The following is a 13,616-nucleotide window of genomic DNA, read 5'->3' on the forward strand; positions in this document are numbered from 1 at the left end:
AAGGCCCCAGGGGCCGGGTGTGGGCTGGCAGCACGTGCTCTGCACCAGGCTGCCAGTGGACATGTGGCCACCTCCTGCCCAGACCCCCCATCCCCATGGTGCCCCCAGCGTGTGCGTCCGGGTGCTTGCAGGCCCTACCCCCGCGCCTGGCACGGAGGGTCACAGGCACGTGGGCCTGTCAGGATCCAGGGGCCTGGCGACAGACCGGCCGTTCTCTGCAGTCCTTTGTGGAGACCAAGGAGAGGGTGGTTCTCTAGCTTCTCATAAAGTCGTTTTATTCAGATTCCAAACCAACCAGAGCAGAGGAGTTACCACAGGTGAACCCGTCCACGCACAAGCTGGGAGCCCACGGCTCTGGCCCCGGCCAGCAGGAGCTGCGGACGGGTGGGGGGTCCAGGTTCCTCAGGCCCCCGCCGCCCAGGCTGTCCCCAACCTGGCAGGCGGCCCTCTCCTGGGAAGCAGAGGACCCAGGACACACGTGGGAGACTGGGCGACCCCCGAGAGCAGACCACCCAAGGGGCCAGGCAGCACCCCTCCCGCGAGGCAGTCTCGGCGCCACACAGCCCGGGCCTGCTGAGGTAAAATCTGTAAGTTTATTCTCGGGGTCGTGGTGTCAGGACTCTTCGTTGCCAGAGTCGTCTTCGTCGTCCCCGAAGCAGCTGTCGGCCTCGGCCTCAGGCTCCCCGTCCTCATAGTAGTCGTCATAGAAGAGGTCCGAGCCCTCATCGGGCGCCGGGGCCTTGGTCTTCACACAGTACTCGGCCAGCGTGGTAGGCACCTTCACGCCGTCCCGCTCCGCGTCCACCTTGGTCCCCAGGACCTGCTTCCTGGGGGAGAGATGGTCCTGTGGGCGACGGCTCTGTGCCCGTCGGGGTCCCTCAACAGGAGCCCAGCCCTCAGGAGCTCGGAGGCCGCAGAGGAGGGCCAGACAGGGCGGGGCCCACGGCACGCAGGACCCTGGCCACCAGAGACGAGCGGTCCCGTGCGACGGTCGGCACCCACGGGAGGCGCGCGGCCGCGCTGGCCGGGACAGCAGAGGTGCGCCAGCAGGGACGGTGGTGGGTCAGGACTGCAGCCGAACTTCCATCATGCATTCAGTGCCTGGGCCACCCTGGCGCCCACCACACACGGAGGGACGCAGGGACAGGCAGATGGAGGTGTGGGGGCAGACGGGGAAGGCCAACGCGAGGAGGAAATCGGGGCTCGCACTCAGCCCGGCGCACTGGCTTCCCGGGGAGCTGCTCCCGAGGTGGGGGACTCCCACCTAGAGCCCGACGAGCAGGCACCAACCACCCCCGCACGGACGCTCTGCAGGGCCAAGGATGACACACCCTGTCAACGCACCCGCTGGCAGAGCGCGTGGGGAACACGGCTTGGTGGGGGCGGGGCGGGGCAGCGGCTCACGTCCCAGTGGGCATGTGTGAGCGGCCTGCAGGGACCCGAGGGCTGAAGACAGTCTGCTCATAATTCTGGCGCCGCGTGGGCGGTGCCTGGAAAAAGAACTGGGGCGAGGCAGTGCGCAGGACCCTCAGGAGTCCCGCCACACAGGGAGGGTCCCCCCGGTCAGGAGCCCGACTGGCACTCCCGGCAGCCGCCGCCAGCCCGGCTGCTCCTCCTCCGCACAGCCCCAGAGCTGGGACCGCCTGGCCTCGGGGGAGAGCTTTCCTGGGACATGGGGAGACAAGGAACTGTGGGAAGGGGCCGCTCTGCGGGCACGGGGTCCCCGTAGGGCCAGGTGTGTGCGTGTGCGTGTGCGTGTGCATGCTGCTAGGGAAAAAGCACCCGGATCCCACGAGCAACCCTGCACCCATCGTTCAGATGCTGCTCACAGAAACCACCGCAGACCCAGCAAAAACAGGCCAGAGCCACCGAAGGAGAACGTGGTTTCACTCTGAGAAAAGAGAAGCACAACGAGCAGAAAGCGGAGCAGACACGAGGCTCCTGGCGACGCTCTCCCCCGTCCAGGTGCCCCTGGTGCACAGGGACCCGGGGGTCTGTGGAGGACAGGGAGACGGACTAGCGGGGGTGGGGGCGGGGGACGATGGCACATGCACAGCCGTGTGCACGCGTGTGCGTGCGGGAGGCCGGCCCACGGGCCTCCGAGATCAGGCAGAGCAGCGGCGGCGGAAGGCGGCTGGGGGGGGCTGGTCTTGGGGCAGTGGTGCATGCGGGTGTCTGCAAGGCCCCACATAAATGGTAACTGTTCGGTGACCTGCTAAGATCACGAGGCTTCCTTTTTGTTTCTCTGTCACGAAGGCGTCCCCTCCTCACCCACGTGAGCTCCTGGAGCTTTATCCACACAGAACTGTGCCACTTTCAAGGGCACAGCGGTGAGTTCTGACACACGGATGTCCCGTGGCACCGCCCCGCAGCCCCGGGGGTCCCGAAGTGCCTCCGAGGTCCTGCTTCCACGACAGCCAGGCGTGCCCCCGACCCAGGGACGACCCTGCGCGTACATGCCAGGACTGCGGCCCGAACGTTCCTGTGGGTGCTGCTGGGGACGCCACCCCCACTCCTCGACCGGGGTCATGACGCAGCTTGGCGCAGACCTCACTCCTCTTTCTAGGTAAGAAGTACACGAGCTTTTGGAAAAACCTAACAAAGGGTTAAGTCCATCCCCCACTAGTCCGTAAAGCGCATTACACAGTAACAATGGACAATGGACACAGAGCGGCTGCCGGGCCAGAGAAAAGGAGGTCAAGCAGCTCCAGTGCCGGAGCCGAGCCCCAGACCACGGAGCCGAGCCCCAGACCACGTCCCGCCCGGTCCCGCCCGCTCCGGGACGCATTCCTTCTGCCGAACGGTTGCTTTGCGGGGACCATCACTTATCACCAGAAGAGACCAGCACGAGGGCTGGAGGCTTAGTCCTGCCCGATCCCTGCACACCACGCTGCTTCTAAAACCAGGAAAAACGGGTGTTTTCCAAAAAAAGAAAGTGATTTTCTAAACACGCTAATACATGATCTTTTTCTGCCTTTACAGAATAATTCAAAGTTTCAAAGGTACAAACGCGAGCGACGTTCACCGCAGGGAATCATGAGAACGTACACCGTAACGCGGGAAAAGCACGCCCCCCCAAAGAAAAAGCACGAAAAGCGAAGTTGAGGCAAGAGTCAGTCTGGGAAGGAGCAGTAAACCAGCCCCATCTGGGGGACACCTGGCAGGGGGCAAGCAGGGGGCTGGGCTGCCCAGGACGGACGGGAGTGGTCCGACCCGGTTGGAGCTTGGGACATGAGGCCCGACCGCATGTGCTCCCGGGACCCAGACTCCGCAGCACGCGGCTCAGGCGCCATGAGCTACACACGCAGACCACGTGCTCGCAGGACTCGAGCCTCCCCCGTGACAGAGAGAGAACATCCGTTTTCATAAAGAGCGGGGGGGGGGGGGGGGGGCGCCACAATGAACAGAGGGAAAGAGAAGAGCCAGTGCACTGGCCTGAACCTGGAGGCCCCCCGCCCCCCACTGCGAGACGGGGTCTCCCTCCTGGACCACTGTCTCCGGGCAGACCCTGGCGCGCTGGCCTCACCTGATGATGTCCGTGTACTCCCGTGTACTCCCCCCCCCGCGACGGGGTCTCACTGTCTCCAGGCAGACCCCGGCGGCCGGCCTCACCTGATGATGTCCATGCACTCCCCCCACTCCCCCCTGCGACGGGGCTCACCTGATGATGTCCGTGTACCCCCCACTCCCCCCTGCGACGGGGCTCACCTGATGATGTCCGTGTACTCCCGGTCCTTGCCTTTGCTCTCCTTCCACTTCCTGTACATCACGGAGGCGTCCACGTTGGCCGGTGAGAAGGTGTTAGGTTCGTTGAGGAGCGAGATGACACTCAGCAGGATGGTCCTGGGGGTGCGTGTGTGTGTTGGGGCGGTGGCGTCCGCCGGGGCGCCGTGCTCTCTGGCCACACCACCCCAGGAGCCAGGCCTAGTGCCACAGTATTCGTGGACACACCCAGTGGCCAGCCCCCACCCGGGGGACCCCTCAACTCCCAACCCTGTGAGTGACGTCGCTGCTGCTGGTTTCTGTCTCAGGCCCCTTGGAGAGGAAGGGTGCACTCCTAGCCCCTGCCCCGCACGCTAGCCCAGCCTGGGGAAAGGACACGTGTGGGCAGCCAGGACCACCTTCATTCCACATGGCCCCGTTCTCAAGGCATCCTGCAGGCAAGTGGGTCCCTCCGTGCCACCAGCTTTCATTATGGCTTGGGCTGAACTAAAGACATGCAGGCCAGGAGGCAGGGTGAGGGGCTCGGCCCTGAAACAGAGGTGACCGGCCTCTGTGGGGGGACCGTGGGAGAAAAAACATGGCCCTGAGGTTCCCAGTGGCTGTTCCCAAGGGTGGATGGGGCACGGAGCACCAGGAAATGAGGGGAGAGGGTCTTTGGGGCCCCCAGCACCCCGGCGGGAGGACAGTTTGGATGGACTACGCAGGACCCCAGGGAGTCACGGCCCTGAGAGCAACAGACACATGTCCGCCCACATCTGTGTCCCTAGGCCTGGCCAGCGTCGAGCAAGTCCCACAGGAGCCGAGGCGGGAGAGCTGCTGGGGGACGGGGTCCCTGTGCTGCGCAGCCCCTCCAACAGGGCCTGGTCCAGCCTCACCTGACATTCTGGGTGGGGTTCCACCGCTCTGAGGGCAACTCCCCGCTCTGGGGGTCATCGACCGGGGGGTGGAGGATGGAGATGCACACGTCCCCTGTCTGTGTGGGGACGGTAGAGGGGGTCAGTGCCCACACCACAGCCCTTTCCCGTCAGGCAGTGCAGCCCCCCCCCAGTATGGACACGCTGGGGGCGGGGTGGGCCTGGCGGACTCACCTCGTAGATGTTGGGGTGCCACATCTTGGTCAGGAACCGGAAGGCCGGTGGGGAGTACGGATAGTCGATGGGGAACTTGAGGCGTGCCTGGGGAGGGGCAGAGAGCAGGAGGCTCAGCCAGTGCAGGCTGCCGTCTGGGGACTGAGCCCACGGACACGCAGACGAGGACATCAGCCAGGACAGACACCCCCACCAGAGGGCAGCCTGGACCCTGCCTGCCACACACTCGAACGCCTCCTCGGGGTCACCTGGGCTGACCCAGGCCCCCGCCCCGTGGCCGAGGAGCAACCCTAGGGGCCATTCTCTCAGCGCAGCCCTGTGGAGGGACCAGGAGCCAGGCCCCGGGGAGCATGGCGGGTTCAGGTCAGCACACAGGTTGGTGGGGCCCTGGGGGCTCCGCACTCCCAGCATGACGGTGGACTCCCAGGGTCAGCTTCCAGGCCGTGGGGAAAATGAAAACAGATGCGTGCTCAGGGCGCCGTGACTCCCAGCACCCCTGCGGTCTGGGCCCTGTAGGAGTCGGTGCCGGCCGGACGGCGCCGGACAGACCGTTCTCCTGTGAGAGTCCGTTGCGGGGGGCCAGGAAAGCAGACAGGAAGGTCATGGGGGCAGACCGGGGAGGGCCTGCTGCCCAGGTCTCAGCAGGTAAAAAAGCTTCGTTTCTTGTGTAAGCCCCGGTCCTGGACACCATGATGCCTGGCCCGGGATCCTGGCGGTGCTCCAGGCGCTCAGCTGAGCCTGTGTGCCGGGAGCCAGCTGGGCACCTGTGCTACGACTGCCCCAGGCCCGTCTCTGGGAAGTCACTCTTCAGGGCAGGGGGCACTGGGGGCATTTAGGGGAAGCCCTTCTGTTCTGGAGTGACCATGCTGAACCCCAGGAGGTAGGAAACTCACTGGTGACTACAGGGCAAACCTAGACCTTGGAACCTGCCCTACAGATTTCTAGGGGAGGGCCCTGAGAACGGGTGCGGCCCCGAGCCCCCCCCCCCCCGGCACCGTTACAAGCGTCCCCAGGGAGGACTTCGCCCAGAGAAGGCAAGTACCATGCCCAAAGACACACAGCCAGTTCACTGGAGCAGGGCCCTGAACTGCTTCCCTCTGGCACCCCCTTCTGTCCACCACACAGAGGTGAGCCCGAGGCCCACTGTGGCTCTCAAGGCCAGGCTGACGAGGAAGACGCGGGGGAACCTGGCTGGGAAGTGACGGTGGCCCTTGGGTACTTCCCAGCCCGGCATTTCCTCGCCTCCTCTCCCCACCCAGTCCCACCCAGAGAAGAGGACAGTGGATGGCACCCCCTGCCCCCGGCACCGCCAGGCCACGCCGGCTTCATGGAGGACAGGACCTACGGCCGATGTGTCTGGAACCCGGCGTCCCGTCTTCTCAGACACAGGGGATGAGCCCCCTCCCCCACTGCCAGCCTGGAGGATCTACCACAATCCCCGGCCACCAGGTAGTGGGCCAGTCAGAACCCCCCACCCCCTCCTTCCAGATCCGCCACCTCACGTCGCGTCCGGCCTGCCTGGTCTCAGGGTGCGAGTCCACCCTCCCGCGGTGTGTGAGCGGAGACCCCTCCTTACAGCCCCACGCAGAGCAGAGAGGCTGAGAAAGGACCTCGTCAAACTGCTGGGGGGTCCACCCCAGACCGAGCGCGTCAGAGCGGGCCGGTGCCTGACGTGGAACCCAGCCCAGGGCTGTCCACACGCACCCCCAGATCCCGCCCCAGCACCAGGGGAGCAGCCCCAGCGGACCAGGCGGCTCCCTTGAAGCCACCAAGTGGGCTCAACCACAATGCGCAGAGAGCTGGGACGCAGACCTGTCCTGGGAGCACCACCCGCGGGGCTGGGCAGCCTCTTGGCAGGCGGGGTGGGGGCCGTTACAGGTTGAGGGCTCACTCCCCAGCTCTCATGCACGGAGACCCCTTGCCCTGTGCCTCTGGCTCCAAAAGCAAAGCCCTGCAACCCGAGAGAGTCCTTCCAAGGCCGTGCCTGGGCTCCGGTGGTGAGGTCGAGAGGGCTGCCGGAGTCCTGGCCCCAGTCCTTTGTCACACTCGTCGGAAACCCAGCCAGGCCCAGGGAGGGCACACCCGCCCTGCTCCCAGCAACGACAAAGGAGAACTGCTCTGGAGAGTAGGATCTGGGCCCCCAGCGGCCACCTGCTCCGCGGTGGAACCCAGAAAAGCAGGCCGGGGAGAGAGAGGGGCCCAAGGTCCACCAGGGCGTAGGCTGTGGTGTGGCTCCCGGGGACAAAGTGGGCGGTGGCCGTGACAAGTGCACCCAGGGCCTGCTCGAGAGGACAGGTTACATAAAGCTCGGGAGGGAGCCAAGGGGGCCGGCCCCGCTGCCACCGGGAAGGGTGGCCGCTTTCCAAGCAGGCCCCAGCTGGCCAGGCCCCGAGGGCGCCTTTGTCGGCGCCGGGCAAGTGGCGGCGCAGCCCCCCCCACCCCCCGCTGGCCTCCCTCCCGCTCTCCCCCAACCCGTGGACCCCGACAGTAAGGCTCGCCGGGCCTGGGGAGGCTCTTTCCACCGGGCAGGGAGCGGGGAGGGCAGCTGGGGGCCTTCCCGGGTCTGCCAGGGGCTGAGGCCAGCAAAGGGCCCCACACCCGAACCGGCCGGCGGCGTCCCCGGGGCTCCCCTCGGGGCTCCCGGAGCCCGGCTGGGGAAGCGGGGGCTGCAGCGGCTTCCCGGGGGCCGCACGGACAGCGAGGGGACCGCCCGAGGGGAGGAGCCCGACGGGACCCGGGGCCGCGAGCCGCGGGCTCACCTTGAAGTAGCCGCCCTCGTAGTAGGTGTTGGGGGGCCCGAAGATGGCCACCTCCCAGTTGTACAGGTCGCCCTCGTCCACTAGGGTCACCCGGAAGCCCTCCACCGGCTCCTCCTGCAGCCCCTTGAGCTCGAGCAGCAGCGCCTTCTGCGAGCTGGGCACCAGCGGCCGGGCCATGGCGGCGGCGGCGGCGGGGCCCGGGGTTGCGGGCGCGCTGGGCCGCGGGGCCGCGGCGGGGGCGCGGGACGGGCCGGGCCGCGCGCCGGCCGGGAGGGCGCCGGGGCCGGGGCCGCCGCCGCCGCCTTCTTCCTCTACGCCGCCGCCGCCGCCGCCGCCGCCACTCGGGACCCCCGTGCGCTCCACTCGCCCCGGCGCCGCCGCCGCCGCCCGCCCGGCGCTCGCCTCGGCCTGGCCCGCGCGCCCCGCCCCGCGCTGCGCCTGCGCGCACTGCCGGTCCCCCGACCGCGCTTGCGCGCCGCGGCGGGGCCCGGACTGAGCCTGCGCGCCCGCCCGCGGGGCACACCGGGAAGTGGAGTCCCCGTGCCCCGGCCCGCGGAGCGCGCAGGCGCGACCGCCAGGAGGGACGTGCTGGGGGGGCCGAGCGCGCAGGCGCCTTGGCGCTGCCGACCCCCGGGAGGCCGCCCCCCGCTCCGACGAGCACCCGGGATGCCTGTGCGCGGGGAGGCGGGCAGGGCTGGGCTGCGTCGTCCCGGCACGGGCCGCAAGGCTTTTGGGTTGTTGTTTTTTTTTTTATGACGTCCCCGCGCGGGCCGGGGGCGGGCCGGGGCGGGCCGGGGCGGGGTCCTCTGGGCGGGGCGGGGCGGAGGCGGGCGGAGGCGGGCGGACTCCTTCCTCGGGTGGTTCTAGGCGAGCGGAAAGGGAGGCCCCGCCGGCCGTGGCGGGGGCGGGAGGGCGGAGTGGGAGCCCGGGCCGCGACGGGCGGCGCCTCAGTGTCCCGTCCGGGGAGCGGAGGGTGGGGCCGAGCGTGGGGCGCGGTGCGGAGGCCCCGCGAGCTGAGTGCGCCCCGAGGCCGAGGCGCGGAGAAACCGCGGTGCGCGCGTCGGGCGGACGAGCTGGACTCGCGAGCGGCGGCACCGGCTCCCCGGAGAGGCTGGGCAGAGGAGTGGACCCCGCTGTCGGCGCCCGCCTCGGCCGAGCCCCCAGACCGAGTCCGCCCCGCGGACGAGCCCCGGGCCTGGCTGTGCCCTCATCTCCCCGGCGCTCCCTTCGTCCCGACGGCGCCTGGGCTCGGCCCGGGCTGGTCCTGGACACACGCGCCCCCGCCGGGGCACTCGGCGTGAGAGTTGAGCCCGGCGCCCCGGCCTCCGGCCTCCACATCCTCGGGGTGACAGCGCCCCGGGCGGTGGGCGTGGCGCTACGGTGCGCGCGGGGCCGCCCACAGCTGCAGGGGTTGTGCCCGGACCCCTGGCCCCGGGCGCCTGGCCGTGGCCCCTGTGAGGACAGGCAGGTGAACCTACCTGAGGCAAAGAAAGCAAAATTCCAACGTGGGGACAGGGACGGAGATCTCTGAGGAGGATCTCAGGGCCGGGGCCTTGACTGGCTCACCTCTGCCCTGCACCCTGGGGGACCTGGAGCAGGCCCCTTGTGGGTGGAAAGGTCGGTGTGCTTTGCTGAGGGTTCCAGGTGTTCTCACCGTCATTCTCTGCCTAGAGCACCAACGTCCGCCCTGTGGCAGCTTTTTAGTAAACAGGACTTAGAACTAACCATGGTTGTCCCAGGCAGGTTTCCCAGGATCTCCCTATGTCAGCCCCACATCCCCACAAAGCATAGGGTGGGGGGGCTGGTTCTGGAAAGGAAAAGGGAGGTGCTCTAGCAGGTGCCCCATGGGGCCTCAGCCCCCAGGAAAGTCTGCTCCTTGGGCTCTGAAATGTTCTGGGGTGCTGGTCATCAGGGGTTTCTGCCTGTCTGTCCTCTGTCCACAGCATCTCAATTTTCTCTTGGGGGCATCCCATTCTTAGTCTGTAACGTTCAGATTGGACGGCCCTCCGAACCGTGGCTGTAGGGAGGGTCACCCAATCCCCAGAGCACTCTGGGTTCCTTGCTGCCGTGGGTTGGATTAGGAACAGCACGTGGCTCTCATCTAGTAAGATGGGACTCTGGGACTTTTTCAGAGAACACCGGGCCCCAGTGGCTGAGCTGGGAGGGCCTGGGCCTGGAGAAATGGGGCCTTCTCATCACCACAATCCTTGTGAACCTGCTTGGCACTAAGGAACCTGAGTCCCTGGAGGAGAAAGTGCCATAACCCTGTGTGTGCTCCGGGTCCAGCTGGGCTGGCCTTCCCTGAAAGCCCCCAAAAGGCAGACTGATAAGTTTCTTCTGCTCCTCCTCAGTCGGTCTGACTTGGGCCTTCCCTTACATGTCGCAGAAGAGCCTGCGTCTGATAGAAGTTCTGTGGCCGCCTTGGAGATGGTCCTCAGAGGCTAAGCTGAGACCCAGCTTCTCTGTTCGAAGAGTTACATGAGCTGACCTCTGAGTCGCTTTCCTGTGGCTCCTCAAGAGGTTATGGACGGGCGCCTGCGTGGCTCCGTGGGTGAAGCCGCTGCCTTCAGCTCAGGTCATGGTCTCAGGGTCCTGGGATCGAGTCCCATGTCTGGCTCTCAGCTCAGCGGGGAGCCTGCTTCCTCTTCTCTCTGCCTGCCGCTCTGCCTACTTGTGATCTCTGTCAAATAAGTAAATAAAATCTTAAAAAAAAAAAAAGAAGTTATGGACATTGTGGCTGCCATTCTGCCTGCTGAGAAGGAAGACCTGATCTGGGGGGGGGGGGTAGGGGTGTGTGTGTGTGTGTGTGTGTGTGCAGGGGTGAAGCAGAAGGGTGCACGGGGGTGGGGAGGGAATTCAGCCTCAAGGGCGGGGACCTGGAGTCCGGAGACAAAGGCTTCGGGCCTGGTGTGCTCTGGTGTGCTCTGTGGGCACCCAACCAGCTTCAAGGCCAGTTCCGCCTCCTTCTGGCTGCGCCCTTGGGGCTGGGTTCTGGTAGAAAATAATGCCCTCATGGCTGCCGACGTCCTAATCTCAGCCTGTGATTATGTTACTTTCCAGGACAAAAGGGACTTTGCAGATAAGATTAAGAATCTTGAGAAGGTGTGGCCGCATCTGCCTCCACTCAGGTCCTGATTCAGAGTCTGGGGTGGAGCTCCCTGCTCAGCGGGAAGCCTGCTTCTCCCTCCCACTCCCCCTGCTTGTGTTCCCTCCCTTGCTCACTCTCTCTCTGTCAAATAAGTAAAATCTTAAAAGAAAAAAACAAAACTGAGATGGGAAGGGGTGCCCGGCTTGCAATCAGTAGAGCGTGCAAGGCTTTTTATTTATATTTTAAGATTTTATAGTTTCAGAGAGGGGCAGAGGGAGAGGGCGAGGGACTGAGCAGGACCCTGGGATCATGACCTGAGCCGAAGGCAGATGCTAAACCAACTGAGCCACCCAGGAGCCCTGAGTGTGCGACTCTTGATCTCAGGGTCCTGAGTTCAGGCCCCACGTTGGGTGCAGAGCTAGCATTTAAGAAAAAACCAAAACAACAAAAAAAAACTTGGTAAGAGATTATCTTGGGTAATACTGGTGGGCCCCCTACTGAGAGGGTCAGAGTCCGAGAGATGGACCAAGGCTGGTGGTGAGGATGGGGGAGGGGGGCTGTGGGCGGGCGAGGTGCGGGGAGGTGGCCTCTGGGAGGCAGGAGCCAGGTCCACCTGGGGCCGGGGTTTTAGGGCCTCTGAGCCCAGAACTGTCAGACAGTCCGTGTGTGGTGGTTTGGTACGACAGCCACAGCAACTGAATCCACTTACGTCTGTGAGCAAGCTTCTGTGCAGAAATCTAGGTGCTGGGGTGCAGCGGTGGCGAAAACCAGCAAAGCCCTCAGCCTGGGGAGCCAGGGAGAGAGTCATAAACAGGCTGGAAATTCAGTAGCAACAGGGAGCTGTGAAGACAGTGCGGGTGAGCGTTCGCAGGGGTGGGGCAGGGGAGCACCTTCTGGAGAGAGGTCCCTGCGGAAGGGGTCCCTCAGGAGGTGGCGTTGAGCAGAGACCAGAGTGGAGTGAGGAAGCGTGGCCCACGGGACGGGAGGAACAGTGTGACAGAGAGTGAATCGCACGTACAACAGCCCTGCGGTGGAGACAAGGGGCTGGAGGCCAGGGTGCCTGGGGCCGAGTGAGGGGACCCAGGCCGGAGAAGAAGCTGGGGAGTCCCCCGGGTCTGCCTGCTTCAGTGCTGGCTTCTTTCACCCGACTTGTGGGGACGGAATTCAGATCCAGGTACTCCCAGCTCAGCCACCGTAGAAAAAAGTCCCAGGGCTGAGCACAGGGTTCCTGGAGCACTTGGATGGGGGGGTGGGCTGGGCAGGGGGCCGAAGAGGGCCAGGTGACGGGGCAGGAGGAGGCATCTGGCCAGCCCCGGACCGCCGTGGCCCAGGAGCTTCTATGGATACCACAAGCCCCAGGGGAGCCCCAGTGTCGGGAGGGTGACTGGAGGGTCTGTCCTGGGTACAGCAGGCCTGGGATGTCCTTGGGACGTTTCCAGAGGACAGCCAGCTGGTGGTTTGCTCTTGAGGGCTGGGCAAGGGACCCAAGCTACAGATGTGAGGACCCATGGGGTCCAGGGGTCCAGGCGGTCACTGCTGCCGTGGGCTGGTGAGGTGCTAAGAGGGAGGAGGAGCTGGGGAAGCGCTATGGGCAGGGCGAGTGCACGTGGAGAGCGGGGAGGGGGGCTGCTGGAAGGGGAGGTTCGTAGGGTTCCATGGTCCACGCTACTGTGACGTCCAGGGAAGGGGTTCATGTCAGCTTCTGAGGACTCTGTCGGCTGGCAGAGATCCATCCAGGATCATGACGCACGGGACTTCTGGACCCCAGATCAAGCAGCCAGGAGACCCGGTGAGGCCGTGGGGGCCGTGGTCCTGGCTGGGGCTGGCCTCCGTCTGATCCGGGGAGGCCCTGGAGCCTGAGCTGCACCAAAGACATCTGAGACAAGGGGGCTGGCTCCCGTATGCCCTGGTCCTCACTCATGGGCAACTCCTGCGCCACAAGGGTGGGGGGAGCCTCCAGGGCTATGCAGCTCCCCTGCGCAGGGGAGGCGCCCGCCACACGATGCCCACCCTGGCTTCTGATGACTAGGAAGGAGGAGCCACCTCCGGGGGCCACGGAGCTGACTGGAGGTGGCCTTGGCCCCTGAGTCTCCAGGGAGTTGCCTGCCCCCCATCCCTGTGTTGGCTTCTGGGACAGGTGTGCACGTGACACAGGTGGTCTGCCTGTCTGCAGGCCTGACGCTTGCTTCTCGCTGCTGCCCAGCCCCGTGGCAGCCACGGTACAGACAAGTTGGGTGCCCCTCCCTCGTGGGTCCACAGCAGAGCAGAGCAGTGAGGGCCCTGATGCGCTGAGCTGGCGCTTTTCGTGAGTCTTCCAGGAGCCTATCTCTGCAGGACAGAGGACCCACAGCTTTGCAGCTGGAAACAGTTACTTGTTCAGTCCGTGAGTCTGCAGAGCAGCCCCCGCCCGGGTCCCAATCTTCCTCGCAGGGGTTCCCGGGTGCGTGGGTGAGCCCTGCTGGCCGTAGTATGTGCCACATTTTCTGGCCTCGCTGTGGAAATTCAGTAAAGTCGTGAGAGCCACCCAAGTCCAAGGAAAGGGAAAGCAGAGTCCACATCTTGACCCCTTTCCGAGGGGGAGTGGGGGAAGTTCTGCCAGAGCGAGTGGGAACAGGAGTCCTGCTGGGGTTGTTTTTGGAAAACAGCAGCCACGGCTCCCCCACTCCCTGATGGCCTGGCCTGTGCGGGGATGGGGGGGTGGGTACTGGGAAATGGAAAGAGGAGGTCCCTGCCAGCAGCGGTGGAAAGGCTGTAAACTCCCATGGGGCTTCCCTCACTCAGTCCTGGGCCCCACCTGCTGGAGCTGGAGCTGAGCCACGCGAGTGAAGTGACCAGCCTGCGATCCTCTGGGCTGGGCGTCTGCCCCTAGCCTCCCTCCTCCTGCTCCGGGCGGGATGCCTTGTGGAAGAAACCATCCCCTTGGGTGGGAGGAGGGATGCCCCGTGGGGGCCGGGATGA

General features: G+C 65.6%; 1 protein-coding gene and 1 long non-coding RNA gene across 2 annotated transcripts; one reads left to right on the top strand and one right to left on the bottom strand.

The window, feature by feature from the left end:
• Positions 1 to 258: 258 nt before the first annotated feature.
• Positions 259 to 7,966, bottom strand: CDC34 (cell division cycle 34, ubiquitin conjugating enzyme). The gene is made up of 5 exons (XM_082738188.1): positions 7,571 to 7,966; positions 4,812 to 4,898; positions 4,599 to 4,696; positions 3,709 to 3,843; positions 259 to 827 (listed from the first exon to the last, which is right to left on the bottom strand). Exons 1-5 carry the CDS (start codon positions 7,745 to 7,747, stop codon positions 614 to 616), a joined length of 711 nt encoding a protein of 236 aa, XP_082594314.1. The 5' UTR covers positions 7,748 to 7,966; the 3' UTR covers positions 259 to 613.
• A 448-nt stretch (positions 7,967 to 8,414) lies between these two features.
• Positions 8,415 to 10,288, top strand: LOC309868393. The gene is made up of 2 exons (XR_014313681.1): positions 8,415 to 9,187; positions 9,703 to 10,288. It is a non-coding gene; the product is annotated as an uncharacterized lncRNA (long non-coding RNA).
• The last annotated feature ends 3,328 nt before the right edge of the window (positions 10,289 to 13,616 follow it).

The sequence above is a fragment of the Mustela nivalis genome (genome assembly GCF_964662115.1).
Source record: "Mustela nivalis genome assembly, chromosome: 1".
NCBI classification, from domain to species: domain Eukaryota; kingdom Metazoa; phylum Chordata; class Mammalia; order Carnivora; family Mustelidae; genus Mustela; species Mustela nivalis.

Coding starts and splice junctions, on each gene's coding strand:
- CDC34 (XM_082738188.1), bottom strand. CDS start 7,747: ATGGCCCGGCCGCTGGTGCCCAGCTCGCAGAAGGCGCTGCTGCTCGAG. Junction 3,844..4,598: donor AACCCCACCCAGAATGTCAG/GTGAGGCTGGAC, acceptor ACGCACCCCCAG/GACCATCCTGCTGAGTGTCA. Junction 828..3,708: donor GAGTACACGGACATCATCAG/GTGAGCCCCGTC, acceptor TCTCTCCCCCAG/GAAGCAGGTCCTGGGGACCA.